This window comes from Conger conger, chromosome 1 (assembly GCF_963514075.1).
Source record: "Conger conger chromosome 1, fConCon1.1, whole genome shotgun sequence".
NCBI lineage: Eukaryota > Metazoa > Chordata > Actinopteri > Anguilliformes > Congridae > Conger > Conger conger.
The window spans coordinates 74,378,685-74,402,769 of NC_083760.1; the positions used below are offsets into that span (position 1 = coordinate 74,378,685).

The following is a 24,085-nucleotide window of genomic DNA, read 5'->3' on the forward strand; positions in this document are numbered from 1 at the left end:
GCAAAGAAAAACTTTTTGCAAAAGAACCAATGGGAGCGCCCACCACTTAGCCAACTAGATGTCGGCGGGACATTCAAACCTGAGTCACTGACGGAAAGTAAACAGACACGCCTGTGAATGCAGAGAGGATAGCAGTAACTGGGTGACATCGGCTTTTTTATTTCAAATAAATGCGTCTTAGTTATGGAAACGAAACCATTGAGTTTATAGAAAACGGTTTACCACAAACAAAACGAAATTTTTTGGAACAGGAAAAAGTTAAACGTATAACTTAGAGCTAGTCTAATACCTTTCTAACATTACTTAGCTAGCTAACGTCTAATCCGTGCGAAGAAAATGGGAGACTTTGGAGGCCAAACGCGATCAGGCTGTAAGTGTCAACAGCAATGTCATATATTGCAAACTTGTTTATTCACGGATACAGAGTTGCTTTAACGTTAGGATAATGATTATCTGATTTTTATATGGAATAATTGCTGTGCGACCATAGCTTTTAATTAATAAGTAATATGATCATTGAAACTAGCTTGATTTCTAGCTAGCTACCTAACTGGATCGCAACTCTAAATCGTTTAGGCTTCGCGTCAACACGTCTGACGTGTAGATGGCTAACTAGCTAGCATGCATAACTTACGTTAAGTTTCCTTGATATATTTTAAAGCAGATTAGTTAGATTAGTAGAATGTGGTAATTTCGATGTAGTTTGTGTTTGATCATGCTAGGTTGCTAGTTACTTATTTGTGAGGAGCTGTAGAGTGTTCATGTGTTCCTTAAGTTGAGCCTCAGAGTTGTTTGTATACCCTGCCGAGTAGAAGGGTGTGTGTGTGTGTGTGTGTGTGTGTACGTGTTCTTCATACATGTGAAACATTGTTGCACAGACGAGCGCCTGACTGCCGAGGAAATGGACGAACAGCGAATTCAGAATGTAGCCTATCAGTACCTTTGCCGTCTGGAGGAGGCCAAAAGGTAAGCGGGGAAATGTGGGGAATTACAGGGAATACTTGACATTCAAAATAAGGATGTTCGTTTCTTTCTCATGCCTATAACCCCATGATTCCGATCTTGCAACTCCTCCACTCACCTTTCAGTGAATGTTACTGGTTTCACAAACTAGGAAAACCTGCTTGACCACTGGCCCTTAGATTTCAACATATGTCATCCACTAAACTGCCCTGGTGGGTTTCTGTGCTCTGACTGACAGATGGATGGAGGCATGTCTCCAGGAGGACCTGCCTGCACCCACTGAACTTGAGGAGGGACTGAGGAATGGGGTTCTGCTGGCCAAGCTGGGTCACTGCTTTGCACCCAAAGTTGTCCCCCTCAAGAAGATCTATGACTTGGACCAGGGGCGCTACAAGGTCAGCTGCTCCTCCCCTGCTTTATTCTAATGTAATTAATTCCATGTAGCCAATCGATTAATGAAAATGTATTTATTACAATGTGTTCTTCTAAGGCTTCTGGAACTAATGAACTGACCACTGACCAATTAGTGGAACTACAAATCCATATAATGACAGCATATTTATTCTTGAAGAGACTTGACTTGCAATACTGCATTAACGTTGCGCTAACATGTTCATATCATGTTTTAGTTTTGTTCTTCCTCTGCTCATCAAAATAATGAATTTGATGGCTATATGGCCACAGTGCTTAAGTGTCCCCTTTTTCCTCAGGCAAATGGACTGCACTTCCGCCACACCGATAACATAAATCACTGGAGAAATGCAATGGTGGAGGTCGGATTGCCAACGGTAACTTGATATGCAAAAGTGGCCAATACAAGTAGCACTATGTGATGTCTATTTTAACTCAGGGTGTGAAAATAAAGCTGCATGTCGATTTTCACCATTTTATAAGAATAGGGTCCATTTTTAGATTCATAATAGCCTCCTGTTCCTATCAGATGTTCCAGCCTGAGACCACAGACATCTATGACAAGAAGAACATGCCACGCACAGTGTACTGTATCCATGCCCTTAGGTAAGTCTAACATTTTCCTGAGCAGAACACTTTTTTGGTTTCTGCCATTTGGGACCAACTCTTTCATTTTTATTTTTATTTTATTTCTGTTGTTTCACTAGAGCCTTTAATTGTGGCTGCTTGCTGTGCCCATTTAAATTTCTTGTTGGATTAGGCATGCCGACACAGCGATTTCCATTACAAATGTAATTGCTGAATCTATTGGCTGTCCGAACCTTGTAAGTGAAATATTTTAGCATGTAGCTGATTAATTTCTGTCATATTGTGGAGATTCAGCCAGTGAACAGTGAAATGGAGTAGTAAAAATAAGTTGCTCAAATTAAATTTAAACGTGTCATTTCTCCCTCACAGCCTTTATCTGTTCAGACTGGGACTGGCCCCTCAGATCCATGACCTGTGTGGCAAAGTCAAGTTCACAGGTAACGCAGTTTCACGCAGTTAGCCTGCTTGATGTTTTACACCATCAGTAAAAATAACTCGCCCTCAGGACTTGTGCTGCAGATGAACTGAGTATGGTCTCTGCCTCTCTTTCTGTCTGTCTCTCAGAGGAAGAGATCAACAACATGAAGCGAGAGCTGGATAAGTATGGCATTCAGATGCCAGCTTTCAGCAAGATCGGGGGCATCTTGGCCAATGAGCTGTCTGTGGATGAGGCTGCAGGTAGGGAGACACGGATGGATGCCAGTGTAAACCCCTGGTCTATGGGAGATAAGCTTTTATTTATGGGTTTGGAATAAAATATTATGTTCTAATGCTTGGGTAATTCAAGGAGGGTAGGGGTGTATGGAACCGCAAAGAAAATGATTTAGCTGAAACCCCCTATCTAGTATTTCCGTTCACTTTTACTTTGCCAACATCATCACATGCTGTGCTTAGTGTTGCTTTCAATTGCATACCAATTACTGCCATTTCATATCAGTGAATTTATATCCTTGGGTCAGTAGTACATGATTCCGTTTGTGTTTGTATTGGTTTGTGTCTGGGCAGTGCACACAGCAGTGTATACCGTGATTCAGGTACTGATATTAGCTTGTGTCTGGGCAGTGAACTGGTCCCTGATTCAGGTACTGATATTGGCTTGTGTCTGGGCAGTGCACACCCTGATTCAGGTACTGATATTGGCCTGTGTTTGGGCAGTGCACACCCTGATTCAGGTACTGATATTGGCTTGTGTCTGGGCAGTGAACTGGTCCCTGATTCAGGTACTGATATTGGTTTGTCTGGGCAGTGCACACAGCAGTGAACTGCTCTATGATTCAGGTACTGATATTGGCTTGTGTCTGGGCAGTGAACTGCTCTATGATTCAGGTACTGATATTGGCTTGTGTCTGGGCAGTGAACTGCTCTATGATTCAGGTACTGATATTGGCTTGTGTCTGGGTAGTGCACGCAGCAGTGATAGCCATTAATGAGGCGGTGGAGAGAGGCTGTGTAGAGGACACTGCCCTGGCCCTGAGGAACCCCAACGCCATGCTGGCTGACCTGTGGAACCACCTCATGCCCGTCTACCAGGAGATGCTGCGCCAGGCTCGTGCCCTGAAGGCTGCTCGTGCGAACACCAAGGTGGGCACCACCGGCACACTCTAGAGCACGGGCCTCACAATGCAGTCCTGCAGGGCCGCAGTCTCTGCTGCTCTTTGGTGCATTTCAGCACAAATGGCTAACCGAAGTCACAAGTCCTCACACCTTGTTCTCAAGGCCCTGTTTGGCTGCTGATTCAAACGAAACCTCAAATATCTGCAGGCAGTACAGCCCTCCAGGACTGGAGTTTGACACACCTGCTCTAGAGTAGTGCTAAATTACATTGTTTGACCTATTAATTACAATTGGTAACTAACATTACATTACCTTTTATTTAGCAGACGCTTTTATCCAAAGTGACGTACAAAACGGTGCATATCAAGGTCATACAACAAACAACTGAACACATTAGATGAGGTACAATTCATATATGATTGGTTGTAAGGCCACAGACATGTGTCGAGTACACAAGGTAGATAGGCCTAGTCTGTAACTACCATACCAGGACAACTACAACTTCACTTCTGAGTTGCACACAAAGCTTATTTTCAGGATCATCAGGTAGAAGAAATCCCATAGAAAATTATGCATTCAGAGCAAGATATTCAATCAGCCAGTGTTATGCTACAGCATACACACTTCTGAATTTTGAACAGGCATCAAATTAAATTCTGAAATTAAATTTCTGAAGGAAATAAAGTAATGTAAATAAAATGAGAAGCATCTGTGTTCCAGGTGAATGGCTCTGAGGAAAAGGACATCTATGAGGAATATCTCACCCAGACTGAGATCCAGGACAGTATCAACAAGGTGAACGGTAGGTTTGGACAATGCTCAACTACAGTGGGGATTTTCATCTTGAGCAATAATACTGATATTTTATTGCGAATGAAATTTTACAAGGCTCTAAATCCCTTGCATATACTGCACAAGATAGATTTGTTATGTATGCTAATATGAACGATATCCAATTTTTTAAAATTGACTGCAGTGCTGTAGATCTCCACCAGATGGAGTTTCAAGCTTGTTTTACTGTTTGTGGTGAAATGTGGTAGCAAAAAAGTGACCCAGTTCTTATTATTGTCCTCCGTTTCAGTTTATTGTGCTGAGTTTCAGAAGCTGAGCATTGTTGTGCGTGGTGTTTCTGTACAGTGAATGCGGTGGTGGAGCAGGTGGACGAGGCTCTGGAGTGCGGGGACTCTCTGGCTCTCCTCTCTGCCCTGCAGACCCCCTACCTGGGCTTGCGGGCCGTGCACAGAGACCATGCCCCCTGGTACCTGGAGCAGCTGGCTGCTGACCGCGAGCAGAAGGCCCTGGTGAGAGAGACATGTCAGGGCGATGTCACCTGACCACATCTACAGCGTCTACCGTTCTCAGTGTGCTGGAACAGCTAGAAGAAGTGAAATGGAATCTCTCAATCCCTCCCTCTGCTGCCCTTTAGGAATGAGAATCCATTCCCATGTTCCCCATTTTACCATGAAACGGCTAAATGTATTTGCAGCAGTTGAATACATTTAATGGTGGTAATGTGAGATACTGCTGCTCATGGTTATCCTCTGTCATGTGACCACGCTCCAGGACCTGGGATGTGTGGATCCTCTGGATCGTGACGAGCTGCAGGAGGGGGTCTACATGGCAAACGATGAGGCACAAAGCTCGCAGACAAGTCAGTATGCCACAGCACTTCACCTGTGCTCACAATCATGGAGACTGCCTGTAATGCCAAATCCCTTTATATATTTCTGGATATAATGCTGCAATTGAACTAGTAGGATATGACTTAACTTAACTGTCAACATGGACTTGAATCTGCAGAGAAATATGCACACTTGTACAAGACCCAAAATAGAGTATATTGCTCTATGTTGTCTGGTATAATCTGTTCATCTCCATATCCAGACGAGTTACGGTAACGGTTGTGTGCGGGTTGGTGTGTGTGTGGCCTGGTGCAGTAACGCTGCGTGTGGCCTGGTGCAGTAACACTGCCTGTGGCCTGGTGCAGTAACTTTGTGTGTGGCCTGGTGCAGTAATGCTGCGTGTGGCCTGGTGCAGTAATGCTGCGTGTGGCCTGGTGCAGTAACTTTGTGTGTGGCCTGGTGCAGTAACTTTGTGTGTGGCCTGGTGCAGTAACTTTGTGTGTGGCCTGGTGCAGTAACTTTGTGTGTGGCCTGGTGCAGTAACTTTGTGTGTGGCCTGGTGCAGTAACTTTGTGTGTGGCCTGGTGCAGTAACTTTGTGTGTGGCCTGGTGCAGTAACTTTGTGTGTGGCCTGGTGCAGTAACTTTGTGTGTGGCCTGGTGCAGTAACGCTGCGTGTGGCCTGGTGCAGTAACTTTGTGTGTGGCGTGTGCAGTTCAGCAGGCGGTGCGGGGGATAAACGAGGCCTTGCGTCGAGCCGAGGCCAGGCAGACCGTGCGTGCTTTGATGAACCCGGACGCCCAGCTTCCGGACGTCTACCCCTTCGCCTCAGAGCTGTACCAGCGTGAGCTGGGGCTCCTGCAGGGACAGACCCCTCAGGTACGTGGAGAGTGTGGGGCGTGTGGAGAGTGTGGGGAGTGTGTGGGGTGTGCTGTCGCTGTCACATACTTGCAAACTAGGATTCATTATTTACATTTTGTGATGGTGGAAAAATATGTTTTAGGAGTGAATGTTAAGTGTTCCATTTGCCCTTCTGTCCGCAGCTGTTTGTAGTAAATGGACATGGTGCTGTACTAAAAAGCTATTACAGTATATACATATTAGTAATGCCCTGATGCACATGAGTTTTCTGGTTGTGGGTTCTACTGTGTTTGTCCTCCATTCCTGTAGGGGGAGCTGCAACAGGAGGAGCTGTTTGTGGCAGTGGAGATGCTGTCCTCAGTGGCTCTGATCAACCAGGCCTTGGAGGCCAAGGATACCGGTGCCTTCTGTGCGACACTGGTCAGCCCAGCAGCGGGGCTGTCTGATATCGATGACGGTTTGGTTCAGAGGTCAGCTGGCATCATGGCTTCAGTGGACATTTAGTTTTTCCAATGCTAATAACGTAATAGCTTTCTATGTGCAGCGAGGCATGTTGCATACGAACGTCAGTCACAGCATGCCTATTAAAGTCCTATAAACATGCCATTTTTTTGCAAACCCTCTAAAGGGTATGCAGTATAAATATTGAGACTTTATATGCAGAAATTGACTTGATGCGGGTTGACTGCACCTCTCAGGTACTTTGAGGAGCTGTGTGGGCTGAAGAGGCAGGCAGGGAGGGCTTTGCTGACGTGGAACGAGCTCCAGGGAGGGCTGAACACCGTCAACACGGCAGTGCAGGAAGAGCATGACCGTGAGTGCTGCGCTGTAGCCGGCCCAGAAATGTGGCTAATGGCGTCTGCCAAGATGGGGTTTCACACTCTCCTTTTCAACTTCAGAGATCCTCAGCATCGAGCTGATCAACCAGGCCCTGTGCCGCGGCGACCCGCAGCAGACCCTGGCCGCGCTGCTGCTGCCCTCCAGTGGCCTGGAGGCGGTACAGCCCCTCAATGCCAGGCGCTACCACGATGTGCTGACCCAGGCCAAAAAACGCAAAGCAGAGGTACGGCAGCGCAGTGCAGCCTGGGAACTGGGAAGGAAGTCTCCGTCCATCTGTTTCTCAGTAAAACTCTGCTATAAAGGACACTGCCAGCTTCATTTCCGGTTTACCCTATGTGGGGCGGCCTGTAGTGTAGTGGTTAAGGTAAATGACTGGGACACAAAAGGTCGGTGGTTCTAATCCCGGTGTAGCCACAATGAGATCCGCACAGCCGTTGGGCCCTTGAGCAAGGCCCTTAACCCTGCATAGCTCCAGGGGAGGATTGTCTCAACTGTACGTCGCTCCGGATAAGAGCGTCTGCCAAATGCCAATAATGTAATGTAATTAATGTAATGGATACTCAATGTAATGTGGTTGCAGGAGAGCCGTGATCCTTCAGCTGAGCTCTGGTTGGCTGATATTCAAGAGGGCGTGAGGAAGGCCAATCAGGACACTCAGAGAGCTCTGAAGAGTAAGTGTGACACATCACACTCCTACTTAACTTAGTTCAGTGTTTCGCAACTGGTTCTGGGGACCTGCTGTGTATGCAGTTTAAAAAATATATATTATTATTTTTATTATTATTTTATTTTTATTTTTTTCAATTAGACACTTTTACAGTCTATGGAAGGACTATTTACCCTCTTTAAGCTACATTATGGCAGAAATAGCTGTGTGCCCTAAAAGATTTATGTTTTATATTCACATCCTATGAATTTCAATTGATCTTTAATTTACTGTTCTGTATGATGTCCTATATGGCCCATACTTTCCAGTTGGGAAAAACTATTTTTCATTGATTCAGTGGAAATCAGATGAAATCAGTTGGGTCCCATTTTCTGAGTGCAAGCCTTCTCACAGTAAAATGATCTGTGTATAATGAGTGGAGTTTACTGACCGCAAAGGGCAACAAGCTATCTGCTTGTTTTAACACAACCTGCTTTGTGAAAATAAGTATAACAACACAATTATGGTAACTTTTGGTAGAACACACTTTGAAAAGCATTAATTGATCAAGAGATTTGACAGGGGAAAAAACAGCATACATTCTCCACTACAGAAATGTTATGCCTGAATAATGGCTGTATTGTGTGCTCTGTGCAGTGTCCCTGGGGCTGGCGGCAGTCAATCAGGCGGTGAAGGAGGGCAGGGTGTCTCAGACGCTGCGGGTCCTGGGGCTGCCAGAGGTGGCCCTGAGAAGCATAGTGGCGGAGTGCGCCCCGGTGTATCAGGCCGAGCTGATCGCTCTGCTGAGGGCCAAGGCCATGGGGGGTGAGTCCCTGCAGACATGACACTCTGGGGCCCTGTACTTCTCTTACAGTAACACACTCCCTACAGACACGACACTCTCTGTGACCCTGTACTTCGCTTACAGTAACACACTCCCTACAGACACGACACTCTCTGTGACCCTGTACTTCTCTTACAGTAACACACTCCCTACAGAGACGACACTGTCTCTGTGTCCCTGTACTTTTCTTACAGTAACACACTCCCTACAGACACAACACTGTCTCTGTGACCCTGTACTTCTCTTACAGTAACACACTCCCTACAGACACGCAACACTGTCTCTGTGACCCTGTACTTCTCTTACAGTAACACACTCCCTACAGACACGCAACACTGTCTCTGTGACCCTGTACTTCTCTTACAGTAACACACTCCCTACAGACACGCAACACTGTCTCTGTGACCCTGTACTTCTCTTACAGTAACACACTCCCTACAGACACGCAACACTGTCTCTGTGACCCTGTACTTCTCTTACAGTAACACACTCCCTACAGACACGACACTGTCTCTGTGACCCTGTACTTCTCTTACAGTAACACACTCCCTACAGACATGACACTGTCTCTGTGACCCTGTACTTCTCTTACAGTAACACACTCCCTACAGACACGGAACACTGTCTCTGTGACCCTGTACTTCTCTTAAAGTAACGCAGTGCTCTTTTCTGCGTATACGACTACTGGCCTAGTCTGTCACTTTGTGTTCACTCTTTCTCAGCATTCATTCCATGCACCAATGCACAGTGGTTGCATCATAATTCTGTGTTTCGCTGTGTTGGTCACGGTCAGATTAGAAATCCCAGCAGACTTGATAAGCTGTGACCATTCTTCAGTAGTTTATTTTGGTTGGTTGCCAGGTGTGCTGGTACATGATGCTTATCGCAGTATGTGATCTCCTATTGTGTAACTGCAGTGGTAAGCAGCAGTGTGACCGTGGCTCTGATCTGAGACTGCTGTGCGTGTGTGCAGGTGATAACGGCAGCCCCTGGGTCAGGCACAAGATGCAGGACGGGAGCTCATACTACTTCCACCTGCAGAGGCTGGAGGGCGCGTGGGAGCGGCCCAAGGGCTTTGTGCAGAACAGCCTGTTCCTGGGGCACGGGGAGATCCAGGTAACCCCGCTCTCAGAGACAAACAGGCAGTCCATTCCCTCCTCTTCATCAACTAATGGAGATTCTGTTTGAGTTTCTGCAGTTATGACACTTTATGAATATTCATGAAAAGGCATGCCCAAGGACTAACCTGGTACAGCCACAATCTTGAGATTGGCCACGCCACTTCATATGAATATTAATGAAAGTTGAATTGGAAAGTTTTGACTTCAACTGTGGGGAGCGAGTGTTTACACGTTGTTAACTTTTAAGGCATTTGGAAGACGCTCTTATCTCAAGCAACTTTCAGACTAAGTATTTCCTACGGAGAGAGTTGAGTTTGTGGTGAGCATATAGAATTTGTGGCAAAACTGAGTTTAATGTAAGCAGTACATGCTACTGGTCCATGCTGGTTCAATGTCTATTTTGTGGAAGAATGTAGGGGCCTGTTTTTGTTTTAGAGTCTAGTGTTTTGTTATTTTTAGAGGAGTGGAAACACCAGCAGGCCACTGTGCTATTAACAGGCTGCTTTACTGTCATTGCCCTGTGCAAAAATAGCCTCAATACGCCACGGCACAGAGTGCAGACATAAAGACAGGAGCAGCTGTTAGAATGCTTCTCCTGGCTGTAGCACTGCAGAAATTCAGTCTTTCTGAATTGACACATTTTTGGTGCTAAAGGAAATTATTATAGACAGGATAGACTTTGCAAAACTGCAATTAAAGTTGTTACTTCACAACTTTAAAACAACTTGTCTTCGAATAGAATAACTCTTCGGCGCTCTGTAGAATCTATAGCGCTGGGTACTGCAGTTCACTTTTAGTCGTCACTCTATTTCTAAGCAACCAAGTTCACCCTTGTCCCCGTTCTCGTGCCAGGGTCTCATTCTGTGCTCCGTTTCCGGTCTTTGTCCCAGTCCCAGTTAACCCAGTGTCTCCGGCCTTTCCCTGTTTGCGGCGGCGTGCGTGACTCTCTGTCTCCCCCTGCAGGAGGTTCTGTGGAGCGTGACGGCAGCACACAGTCGGGAGGTGCAGTGGAAGGCCAGCGAGGCCCTGGTGGTTCAGCTGCAGGCCAGGGTGCGGGGCTTCCTGGTGAGGCAGAGGCTGGGACATCGCCTCCACTTCCTGCACACGCAGCTGCCCGCCATCGTCACCATACAGGTGAGCTCAGGGGCTGCAGTCTGGAGCTGTGACGTGACGGAGAAACTGAGAGAGGATATATGTTGTACATATACTATGTATGTAAACCTTTTCCGTGTATTTAATACATCACTTGAAAATCACTTTCATATATTTTATTTTGCATGTGTGTGTACATTTAAAACCTCTTCCCTTTCAAACCCTTTCCAGTGCTATTTAGTCCAATAAAATATCCACACAGATGATTGCAGCTCATTAGTGTGATAAGCTGGTGTCATTAGTGCCGAGGTTGAGGAATCCAGTGAAGAGCTGTACTCACAGCACGCCTGCCTTCTGTTTCAGTCCCACTGGAGGAGGTACAGACAGCAGCAGGCCTACAGACGGAGGCTGCGGTACCTCCACCGCAACTGGAGAGCAGTAATCAAGGTACTGCAGAGCCACGGTCTGCTGCTCGTTCTCCAGGGCTAAAACAGAAACGTTATGATTGTGTAAAGGCCCGGACACACCAAACAGATGGTCGGCCGTCGGACATCGGTGGCGCCCTGTCGGCCGAGTCTTTCCGGTGTGTCCCGCACGCCGACACTCCGTCGGCGTGTTTTGGAGGGCTCCGACGTCGGTGAGAGCTCTCTCATCGATGGCTCCGGGGGCTCCGACGCCGACCGTCGGTTTGGTGTGTCCGGGCCTTAACAGAGATGTTTGGATGTGTACTGAAACACTGCCTCCCTGCTCCATATGACCTCATGGTGTCTCCTTTCTTTCTTTCATTCAATTATTAAGTTATTCAATTTCAGTTTGCTTTATTCGCAGGACAACCACTATCATATTATCAAAGCAACAGATAATACAATAGATTATATATAAAACTCACAGGACATGCAATGAGCACTCACAGCAAACGTATGAAAACTAACTCACTCTCACTGTCTCTCTTTCTCTCACATTTTTTTTATTCACATTTCAAAATTGCTTTATTGGCATGACAAAATTTGCATTTGTATTGCCACATCATGGCAAGTAACATGTTAAACAAAGGAAAATGACACGGTAATATGATTACATATAAAAACACGATAATAATTAACACGATAATAATTCTATATATATATATATATATATATATATATATATATATATATATATATATATATATATATATATATATATATTCACTCTCACTCTCTGTCTCTCCCCCCTGCAGATCCAGGCCAGTGTGAGGATGTGGCTGGCCAGACGCAGGTACCTGGCTCGACTCAGACACTTCAGGCGAAACGTGAGTTTGGAGCTCTTACCCTCTTCTACTATGTAGCCTGCTGTCCATGGGCATATGAAGGCACAATAAAAAAACGACAGTTTTCAGTAATTACTTGTGTGTATGGTCTCATTCTCATAATTCATAGGATTTTTTAAAAGTATTTAGTATGAATGTACAAAACATATCAACCAATGTACTATTTTTGTCCACAGGTGCGTGCTATTGTGAAGATCCAGGCGTTTTTCAGAGCGAATAAGGCGCGTGACGACTACAGAATGCTGGGTATGTGATTACACACTCCGTTAGTGATGCTGTGTACACGCTAGTCAAGCTACTGTGATCTGGCCTGATGCACAGAGCCCTGCCCTCCACAATGACCAGCACAAACCGAGACTCTCCTTTACACTGTATCCCCAGTCACTTTAATACAATCGCTGTCAGGAGATACCGTTGTACAGAAAGACAAAGCAGCTCTTGTATTGTCCTGGCTGTGTAGGGCGGTTTTAAACGCGCTCCTCTCTCTCTCCCCGCACAGTGCACTCCCACGCTCCACCCCTCTCGGTGGTGCGGAAGTTCGCCCACCTGCTGGAGCAGGGCGACGCCGACATCCGCCAGGAGGGGGAGCTGCTGCGCGTGCGCGAGGAGGTGGTGCGCACCATCCGCTCCAACCGCCAGCTGGAGGCCGACCTGGACCTGATGGACCTGAAGATCGGCCTTCTGGTCCGCAACCGAGTCACCCTGCAGGTCAGAGCACGGCCAGGAGGGGGCGCCTTACTGCACATGAGCACAAACAGACTTACTGAGCCAAGCCTCATTCTAAAGCCCACTAGAACAGTCGTTCTACAAAGAAAAAAATAACTTCTAGTGGGCAAAACTGTATGTTTGAAGCCAGTCTCTTAGCCTTGGACATAAGCATTTGTACAGTATATATATTGTTAATATTTTCCAGATTTCTCTTGCACACGCTGTAGTTATTGTTAATCCATTGATGAGTGGAGTTGTGTTTCCTGGAGTACAGGAGGTGGTGTCCCACTGCAAGAAGCTGACCAAGAAGAACAAGGAGCAGCTGTCGGACATGATGGCTCTGGACAAACACAAAGGGCTCAAGTCCCTGAGCAAAGACAAGCGGGAGAAGCTGGAGGCCTATCAGCACCTCTTCTACCTGCTGCAGGTGAGTGCCGTGTGCCAGCCAATTAGCTGCACTCCCAGAGGCTCAGCTGCACTGCGATTGGTCAGAACCTGAGCATTCCATCTTGAGGTGTTGCAGTTAGTATGGAAATGCTTAAATCTCTTGCGCTGGACAGAGAATTCAGTATCGGTTATCTGTTTGTTTTGGTACACTGACGGTCTGTGCCTATGCTGTGTTGGTTTTGTATAGCATCTGGGCAGCGCGATCTTGATTGTGATTGTGATGTTGATTTATTTGGCTCTGTCAGACTGGTATTGCACTGTCTCGGTCACTGTTTAAACACTAACGTTGGTCTCTGCCCCACCCTGCTCAGACCCAGCCCCCGTACCTGGCCAAGCTCATCTTCCTCATGCCCCAGAACAAGAGCACGCGCTTCATGGAGACGGTCATCTTCACCCTGTTCAACTACGGCTCTGACTGCAGGGAGGCCTACCTGCTGCTGCAGCTGTTCACCGCGGCCCTGCGGCACGAGATCAAGTCAGTGCTACAGGCTAATGCTGCACACGCTCAGTATTATGGGCAGAGCTTGGGTCAGATCGAGCTCACCTCGGTGGAGCTAGCCCTTTACTGTTAAATGTAGGGGGCATTTTCATTTAGTTTTTACTGGCGAAATGCCTTCAAAGGGAGTCCGTTTACACTGAAGCGGGGGTGGAGGTGCAGGACTACAGTCCTGGAGGGTTGGCTGTGCGCTGCTCTCAGTGCTTCGGTACTAGTGACGTCATTGGTTGGCTGAGAGTCTGCACCCCTGCACTGTGTTACCAGTTGAAAGGAATTGAGAGATCTGCAGACACTGCAGCCCTCCTGTAAAGTGTATCATGGGAGCTGACTATGGGACAGCGCAGTGCTGGATTCAGCAGAGATGGTAAAACTGTGAGCACTTTGGCAGCATGTCTGCCTGTTCTCCTAGGACTGTCACACTGACCCCCCCCCTCCACCCTCCTCTCTCCCCCCAGAGTGAAGGTGGACCAGCCGCAGGAGGTGGTGAAGGGCAACCCGACCGTCATCAAGATGCTAGTGGGCTTCTACCGCCACGCCCGGGGCCAGAACGCCCTCAGGGACATCCTGGGGCCCGCCATCCGGGAGGTGCTGCAGGAGAGGGCCCTCAGCATCCGCACAGACCCGGTGGAGATCTACAAGAGCTGGATCAACCAGACCGAGTCCCAGACCGGCCACAAGAGGTCAGTACAGAGCACACGGGTGCATGCATGTCATATTAAATTTTATTGTTTCGGTTTATTTTAGCAGCTGCTCTTATCCAGAGCAACTCACAATGTAGGATCATTTAAACTAGTTGGTTTAGTTAATGTTTCATCTTGAGTTAAATTCAGCTATAATTTCATTTGAACTCGAAGCTGAAAGAATTCCAGAAATCCAAATGGAGGAGGGTGGAGGAGGGTGGTGCCCACACTGATACACAGATGTGTGTTTCCTAAACTGAGGAAAGTGAACCGCTACAGTGCTGTGTCCCAGACCACACATTCTGTCACAAATCTTACAATCGTCTCAGAGTATTCTCCTGGTTTCTTTCAGCCATCGCTCCTCAGACACCAGAGGAGACTGCAGACACAAATTTAGACCGAGTGTAGGGCAGAAGGAGATGAAATTAAAAGGACGTAATGTACAGTAATGTACAGGACTGCTGGTGCATTGAGGCAGACTGGCCACCAGGAGGCGCTCAGGACGAGGGTATAGTGTCCAGTCTGACCAAAACAGGAACACATCGGGCATTAAACCAAAAGCGCTGTTATTGATGGGTAATAATTAGATGGGGTATTGATGTGTGCTGTGGGGACTGTGACCCTCACTCTGTACAGAGCTACCTAGGCCCATCCCTCTGTAAAATATATTCTCAGAATGCATTTGTTATTGATTAATGATAATCTATTGGTTAATGTCAATCTTTGAATGCTTATTTGTGAACAAATGTTGAATATGTATAATATAAAATGTATAAAACAGGTACTTGGAAATAGGCCTATGTGTTTAGCAGACCTCACTTAGGAATGTGTTCAACCAGTGTTGATAATTTGCTTTGTGTAACTATCAAATATTCTCTTATTAAATATGAAACATCACAATATGTATTAAATGTGATGATTGTTGCTAAGAAACCTAGTGTTTCATATGGCTTTGTACTTTGTGCCTACCAGACTTTGGGCTGTTTTAATCTCAGTGGAGTGCATGCGCCTGTTTCTTGCTGAGCTGGGCGTACTGTCTGTGGTGTGATTAATCTCACGGATGTGTTCCCGTGCACAGCACCCTGCCGTATGAGGTCAGCGCTGAGCAGGCCCTCAGCCACCCAGAGGTTCAGCATCGCCTGGGCCTCGCCATCACCAACCTCAAAACCCTGACCGACCGCGTGCTGCACGCCATCACCGCCAACGTGCACAAACTGCCGTGAGTCTGTCTGTCTGTCTGTCCGACCGCCAACCCTAAAACCCTGACCGACCGCGTGCTGCACGCCATCACTGCCAACGTGCACAAACTGCCGTGAGTCTGTCTGTCTGTCCGTCTGTCCACTCGCCCGCCCCTCTCCTGGCACTGTCACCAGCCTCTCATTCTCAGTGTCAGCATTGTGTGTCCAACTGTACTGCCTCTCCATCTCATGGTCTATACCAGTATGCAATATTTAACATGGTATACACCAGTATGCAATATTTAACATGGTATACACCAGTATACAATATTTAACATGGTATATACCTGTATGAAATGTTTAACATGGTATATACCTGTATGCAATGGTTAGCATTTCACCTGTTTGGTTTTAAATACAATCCAAAAGCTCTAAAATAATTTAAAATGTAACATTGTCTGTTCTTTTGTTTAAAAGGAGATTCAAGTTTTCATACTGTGCTTTTGTGGCACTTCTCAGTTGACTGATTATGATTGATGAAATGCATCGAGTTGAATGCTGCGTATGCACACAAGCCCATGTGAAGGGTGATCTGTGGCTTCTCTTGCCTGTGCTGTGCTCAGATACGGGATGCGCTACACGGCCAAGGTCCTGAGAGAGGCCCTGCAGGAGAAGTTCCCCCACGCCAGCGAGGACGAGCTCTACAAGGTGCGATCATCATCATATCGCATTATTAAAATACACTCCAGACACAGGATAATATCTTTCACAAATGATGGCATACTACAAGTACTGTGTAACAGGTGGAGTGACCATATGCTGTCAATCACAGACTTCTGTGCACTAGTCCAATGACTCCATAGCAACACACTACGACTGGGTGAAATCAGTGAATCACCGTTGTTAGCATTTGATGCTTCATCCGATCTGGGCTTCCCGGAGCTCCGAAGCACCACACTGCTGCTGCAGTCTCCGTAGGGGATTACAGAGCGCTAGGTCTCCGGTGCAGCCGGTAGTCTGACCCCGCTGTCGTCCTGCAGATCGTGGGGAACCTGCTGTACTACCGCTACATGAACCCGGCGGTGGTGGCGCCGGACGGGTTCGACGTGGTGGACTTCTCGGCGGGGTCCGTCCTGCTGCCCGACCAGCGGCGCACCCTGGGCTCCGTTGCACGCATCCTGCAGCACAGCGCCGCCAACAAGCACTTCCAGGGCGACAGCGCCCACCTGCGCGCCCTCAACGACTACATCACCGTCACCCACGCCAAGTTCAGGTGGGCCGTTTAGGGCAGTGTTTACCACCCCCGAGTACACACGCTAAAATACTAGGGATGTGTACCGAGAGCCGGTATTTTTTGGTACCGCTTCCTAATTGGTCGGACAGTATTTTTTTAAGAGTCTACCTAACCGTCGCGTAATTATGACACTGCCGCCGTCGCCAGGTTATGATGCAGCGCCCCGTTGTTTTCTCCTCTAGTAGTCAATATGTCGGCCGTAAGAGCTAAGCGCTCCAAGGTATGGGCTCACTTCATCAAACTCAATGAATCCTCGGCTCAATGCAATATATGCAAGAAAGTAGCTGCGTCAAAGGGGGGTAACACCAGCAACATCATGAAACACTTACAGTCTACCCATAGCATAAAGCTATTTTATACACTAAATTACACGCCGTGGTATCGATTAGAGTATCGATAAATACCGGCACCGATAAGGAGTATCGGTATTGGTATCGGTATCAATAAAATCCTAATGATACACATCCCTATAAAATACTGAATATTTTTTCTTTTTTCTTTTTTTTAATCCTTAAAATATTCTTCCCTCCAGGTCATGGAACACAATTAAAAGACAACCCAACTAAAAAATCAAAGCAACCCAAATCATAACACAAATTTGTGAGCAGTAGCAAGTGAGAATGAAGCTGAAGTGCCTTTAGCCTTCCTCTGCTCTCCCAACGCGCCTCCCCACCTAAACCCCTGTTTGAATGTGACGTAACTGGTGAATTCCCTGCTCCTTGCAGTAAGTTCCTGCTCGCTGCGTGCGATGTTCCAGAGCCGGGGGATCGTTTCAGCATCGATGAGTACTCCGAGATGGTCATCCTGAACAAACCTGTCATCTACATCTCCATCAGCGAGCTCCTCAACACCCACAAGGTCTGGCTCTTCAATCACACCACCACGTGTGTCAACCGCAGTCGCTTTTACTCAATATGACCATTCCATTTACTCTGGGTTTACAGCATATTATCCCTATACTTATTTACTTCTCTCTAATTATCTGAATACGAATCCATACTCAATTTGGTCTTCCTTAGGCAAGCAGCATTTAGATTTTCTTTGTTTTTTTTTCTCACTGAAGTCACACAACCCAGTGGACTAACAGTGGTATGTGTTTGCGTATGTGTGCGTTCATGGGTGTATTGTGCGTGTGTGTGTTGTAGCTGCTGCTGGAGCATCAGGACTCCCTGTGCCCGGACCCCTCTGACCCCCTGCGGGAGCTGTTGAGGGATCTTGGGAAGGTGCCTTCTATCCAGGCTCTTGTTGGTAAATTCAGCACTATTGTGCCCTACCCCAAACCCTGCAGTTTCACCAGCTTTCCACAATGAATGATATCCTCTTCAGAAACATGCTGTTTAGTCTAACTGAGTTACAGCAGCAAGGGATTTGATCACTAAATAGAAATACTGGTGTCTCTGTAAACAAGGATTAGCATGTTTTGTTTTAGATGTTAGATTTTTCTTTGAATTTTAAAATCCCTACAAATATCAATTAGGACACATTCAGTTATTCCACCAGGAATGGTCTTACTTGTTATCATTTGTCTTTAGTATTTTTCCATAATGTGTGTTGGGATAGGGGAGGGAGTAGTGACCACCGGGGACCCTAACGCGGAACAGATCCTGGCACAGTACAGCAAGCTTGAGGTGTCTCTCACCCTGACCAGCAAGTTTGACATCTTCCGGAACTCTGATGACCGGCCTGATGCCAGAGGGATCCTGCTTAGGTGAGTCTGGAGGACACTGGTCATTGTAGTTCTTTTAGAATGAGGATGAATGGACGATCAGTTGGTGGATTGATGTATGCTGGTTATTGTAGTCCTTCAGACTGCTGGTATAAAAGGGCAGGGGAGTTTATAATTGTCACGGGAGTTTACAATTTCTGTTCAATTACTTTTTTCAATTTCATCAGAATTCAATTATTATGGTTCAATTATTGTTTTAACTGAACTTGTTTCCCACATTAATGAACAACTTTAACAAGGTACACTTGACAATCTTTTTGTCCATTATGCCTCTTCCAAGTCAATTTTGGTCCTTAAAATTTAACTCGAAATGGCACCTTTTCCAAAACGAACCAGGAGAGTAGATTATGGAAATTGAACCCTTGAGTTCTGTGCACTCTTCCCTCTTTGGAGGGTAGACCACTGTAAATAGCTTGTTCAGATTATTCACTTGGCTGCTCATACAGCAGCATACACAGGTACTGTGTGAGGGCTGGCACTGCTTGAAGAAGTTCTGGATCTGATTGTTTGAGGGACTGACCGGTCTGTGTTCTGATCCAGTACCAAGCAGCTGATCATCGATGTGATTCGGACACAACCCGGGGAAACACTGAGTGAAGTTCTGAGGTCCTCCATCTCCCGTGATCAGGTGAGTGTCTTGTGTAGAGGTCTTTCACCTCTTCTGTGGTGTGTCCCCTGCTTTCTTACAACATCTCACTCTACAAGGTGCGAGGCCTCATCATATTGCATAACTAAAATACACTCCAGACACAGGATAATATCTTTCACAAATGATGGCATACTACAAGTACTGTGTAACAGGTGGAGTGACCATATGCTGTCAATCACAGACTTCTGTGCACTAGTCCAATGACTCCATAGCAACACACTACGACTGGGTGAAATCAGTGAATCTAGTGTTTTCATTCCTCCTCTTCCTCTCCTGACAGGAAGTGCAGCACTGCTGGATGATGCAGCGCAGGGCTCAGCGAGACGCCCGCACCCCAGAGAAAATGAAGAGGAACCAGTCCATCGTCGCTGACGGCAACCTGTCCCTGGAGGAGAAGAAGAGGAAGATTCAGCGCAGCCTGAGGAGGCTGGAGGCCCTGGGGGTGCTGACCCCCCCGGACACGGAGACCCAGATCCTGCAGCTCATCGCCAAGGTAACGGGCTCCAGCCACGCCACTCCACAGGCCATATGGTTAGCTGGCTGAGCTGAAGGCCAAAGTCCCTCTGAGGGAAACTTTAAGGGTAATGTTGCATTGTGTGGAGGACTAAACCATGCACTGTGTAATGTCGGCTGCAGGACATCCGTCACCAGCGGCTGTACCGGCAGCGGAGGCAGGCGGAGCTGGTGAAGCTGAGGCAGACCCAGGACAGCCTGCACTGCAAGAGCTCCTTCCACAGCGAGCAGGTGGACTACTACAGCCAGTACATCACCACCTGCCTGCAGAACCTCACCGCCAAAAACAGGTGCGGCTCCGTACCTCAGCGCCGTGTGGGTGCTGCAGGGAGAGCTCTTCTGAACGCAGTGCCGCTCGAGTACGCTCAACCTCGCAGTCGTGCCATACCCTATCACACACCAGATGCTCTCCTCTCCTCTTCCCTCGCTCACACTCTCCCCCTCTCTCCCAGTAAGGGGAATGGAAAGAAGGCGGCAGAAAGCAAGGGGAAGAAGTGCAAGCAGCCCGCCCTGACGTACACCGCCGCCCGGCTGCACGAAAAGGGAGTCCTGCTGGAGATCGAGGACCTGCCTGTAACCCAGTCAGTACACACACGCGCACACACTCGCGCACACACACACACACACACACACACACACACGCACACTCACACACACACACGCGCACACACACTCGCACACACACACGCGCACACACTCGCGCACACACACGCGCACACACACACACACACACGCACACACTCACACTCGCGCACACACACTCACGCACGCACACACACACACACACACACACACAGACACACACACACACACACTATATGCAAATGCTCGCACCCCCCAGTCAGTACACGCGCATGCACTACACACACGCACACACACACACGCACACTATATGCAAACGCTTGCACCACCCCAGTCAGTACACGTGCATGCACTACACACATGTACACACTACACGCGTCACACACGCGCACACGTTGCACACACGCTTGCATTACACACGCACACATCACCCATCACACAAATGAATAAGATAAGCCCCTCCAAGAATTCCGCCTACACATGAAGCTTAAAATTATGCACACTGCCTTCATAATTGTTTTGTTTTCAAGCACCACTGTTGCAGCTTATCTCACTTAAACTGCCAGAATTTATATAAAGATACAAAGTTTTAAAGTTCAGAGCTTTGTGAATCATCCTGGCAGTCTTGTGTCCTGCACACTAATCCGCCCTCACCGTCTCTGTCAGGTTCAAGAACGTGATCTTTGACATCGTGCCCAGTGAGGAGGGGGGCACTTTCCTGGTGAAGGCTCGCTTCATGGGAGTGGACATGGAGAAGTTCCCTCTCAAATACCAGGTGCGTTATGGGTGGAGGTCGCCAATCGAGTCCATGAATGAAATGATACATCGCAGCTCAGAGTAGCCAAATTTCACATGACTACATCCCACTGGTTTATTTATTTGTGTTAATGCCATTTAAAATTACTACCTCAAGAATCCTTGTCTTGAGACTGGATACTGGACAGCAGCTCTTTGCTATTTTTCAGTGTCCATATTCTAATTTACTAGTGATCTCTGAGATCTCTCTAAAGTGTTGTTGTTTTTTTGCAGTAATGGATAAAATATAGCCTCACTTTGCAACTGAAAGTGGGGCATTTCCATACAGTAGATTTATGCGTACGGTGTAATGTGAAGATTAGTGCACTTATTCCTTTCACTCAGCTGCTCACTGTGGTACGTTGCATTAAAGCCGTAGTTTACTGAATGTGTGCAGTATGAGTAATGCACGTGTTTGTGTGTAGGATCTCCTCCAGCTTCAGTATGAGGGAGTCGCTGTGATGAAGATGTTTGACAAGGCCAAAGTCAATGTCAACCTGCTCATTTTCCTCCTCAACAAAAAGTTCTTCAAAAAGTGATGAGGTACAACGTCACGGCATCCAGGGAAGAATACAACGTCACGGAATCCAAACAATCGTCGCCCTCATAGCCTGATGCGTTTTATCCTACAGTCACTTACTGAAACCACATGTCAGCTCTCCAGCCCATCATCTTTGGACAAATGTCAGTTCTTTTAAAGGCAGTTTGTTTCAGGACCGGGACTAAATGTAAAACTTTGTTAATGGAATTGGTGCATAAAGCATTTGAAGATTGACAGGGTTATTGTCTTTAACTGATATTTAATCAGTATCCCTGATCATTTATTCAGTCTGACACTGGCCCAATTTGACTATTTAAACATTAAGTCCTACCTAGGCTTATTTTACCAGTTAATTGAATACACTACCAGGATTTCACCATGGTTTATTCACAAGACAATATGAATAAAACGGTCTACCATGTAGAACACTACAACAGCCCAATTTCAGTAAATTCTCCATCATGGCTTTAGAAGCAAAGGATGCATGGAAATGCTAAAAAAAAAAAAAAAAAACTTAAAAAAAAATAAATAAAAACAAACACTCTGTTTCTGGAAGGGGGGAATCGCATATTTAACTGTCCCGTGACTGAAAGGATAACTGGAGCAATCTGATGAGGTTTTATATATTTTGCATGTTTTTTTATTATTATTATTCTTTGCAATGACTGCTAAAACCGGCGAAGGATATGGTAGCTTTAGACATCTATTTGTATCTTATTTGGGTTCATATTTTCAGTGCCATTTAATAGGATTACAAGCCATACTAAGAACTCCAGCTCATGTTCTTCTCCTGCAGAAGATAATTTTCTGTTTGTTTTTTTACTTTTATTATGGAAGCAGGGATTTTTGTTTTTTTGTTTCTTTTAAATACTTGACTGTCCAAGGTACTCCTGACCAGTTTTTGCTTTATTTTTATCTACCAGTAACCGTGAAACTTTTTTTTTTTAATATATCAAAAGGGAATAGCTATATAGGTTATATACATACAGAATCAATAATGCAGAATGTATCTGTGCACTCCTTTTGTTTCACTCATATTTAGAGCTACATGTCATAATGATATTTTAAGGTTGATGGCTTCGTCGCTGTTCCTCTTTCAAACCCCTGACCAGCTCCCCATGCATTATTTATGGAATGCACTTAAATAGAACACTCCAGCTCACACGTATTATGCATACAATCCCAGGGTATTAGTGCACTGCTTTTAATTGGCTGAAGCCTGCTGTTTAGCTTCTGGAGGTTACACTCCTCATGTATATCTGTGAGATTGAGAATTGTTTGATCTCTTTCGGAGTTAACCCTTTTTTCTTTTTCACCGTGTGCCAGAGGAAATGGCAGTTGCGACAGGCGACTTCCTGTGATTGTTTTTTTTTTTTTTTGGCTTCTGTACTGTTGATCACTAACAAGAGCAGCACAAATGAAAGGCATGTGCCATTTTTAACGGAGAATGCAGACGACACTAACTCGAAGGATACACCCTTGTCTTTGGTGTTTGGTTGTTGTGGAGGCAAGTTGTCTCACGATGGTACCTAATCTAAGTTGTCAGTTTGGACCCAGTCCCTTGTAAATATTTTCTATTGTAAGGTATTCTTTTACCTGCCCCTTTTATTACACTATCCTGCTTTCTTCTACTATCCAGATTTGTATAGCTTCATCTTTTCATGTCACTTTCCTTAAACATGATATAAATGGTTTGAACGCCTTAGACAAATAGCCTCAGAATTACCTGCTGTTTTCTAAAAACACATCCTCTGATACATGCATGGGAAACATCCCATTGTAACATTACCAGTACATCTATGAGGGGGATGTTTTGCATCAGTATGAACATTTTTAACCCAATTTATGTTCAGTGCACTTCTGTTTGTCATAATAAAATATGTTTGAGTATTCTGGTATCCCTCGTTTCCTTATTTTCAAAATATAAGATGGTTATCTTGAGTATATCTGACTTGAGCTAATGACTCAATCTACTGAAAACCGAACTATACGTAGCCTACATTTTAAACATAAATCTTGTACAGGGCTATAAAAGTGAAATGCGGGCCATGATTATGCATATTCCATAACTGTTTAACGCTAGAAACACGAGAAAAACGTATTCTGAATTCAATATTCAAGCGCCCGCTCCAGTGGACCTTGACACGAACTATCGGACATTTTAGATACAAGTCGCCTCTGAGTTTTAGCGCAGTCATTTTCCAGAAAAAAAGGGGGGAAACCGGTTGCTCGCAAATCCCGCCATGGAATTCGATTCTAAGTACGGTATTCCATCAGGACTACCTCTGCGTAATTGCGTAAAGAGCATACTACTGTATCCCTAACTGGCCGCTTGCCCGGTGCTAGAGCGAAAAATAACCACTAGAGGGCATGGTTTATACAAGACCATATTTTACCATTAATGGACTGAATAATGTTGCATTTGTAGCCAACATGGTTCTATATAGATATATGCGTAAAGCATTACAAACCATTGCATGTAAAAGAGGTTACGGGATTTTATACAATTTTGAAAAGGTATTTAATTCGCAACTCGACATGATAGTGCGGTGCAAGTGGCTTGCAGAACAGCCAAAATATAATAAACACCCTCGTAAACAATACGTGGAACTTGCAATATGTGATC

The 24,085-nt window shown here is 46.1% G+C and overlaps 1 protein-coding gene across 1 annotated transcript; it reads left to right on the forward strand.

Annotated features, from left to right (window-relative positions):
- Positions 1-121: 121 nt before the first annotated feature.
- Positions 122-23,349, forward strand: iqgap3 (IQ motif containing GTPase activating protein 3). The gene is made up of 38 exons (XM_061232859.1): positions 122-370; positions 879-966; positions 1,202-1,358; positions 1,674-1,751; positions 1,904-1,980; positions 2,332-2,399; positions 2,527-2,640; positions 3,365-3,543; positions 4,237-4,318; positions 4,654-4,817; positions 5,080-5,167; positions 5,853-6,016; positions 6,308-6,468; positions 6,697-6,812; positions 6,898-7,061; positions 7,419-7,509; positions 8,142-8,309; positions 9,302-9,444; positions 10,413-10,583; positions 10,905-10,988; positions 11,761-11,832; positions 12,027-12,096; positions 12,350-12,558; positions 12,833-12,985; positions 13,317-13,480; positions 13,957-14,181; positions 15,260-15,400; positions 15,983-16,067; positions 16,400-16,632; positions 17,379-17,511; positions 17,799-17,901; positions 18,214-18,361; positions 18,920-19,007; positions 19,309-19,521; positions 19,665-19,831; positions 19,994-20,122; positions 20,790-20,898; positions 21,344-23,349. Exons 1-38 carry the CDS (start codon positions 337-339, stop codon positions 21,455-21,457), a joined length of 4,947 nt encoding a protein of 1,648 aa, XP_061088843.1. The 5' UTR covers positions 122-336; the 3' UTR covers positions 21,458-23,349.
- The last annotated feature ends 736 nt before the right edge of the window (positions 23,350-24,085 follow it).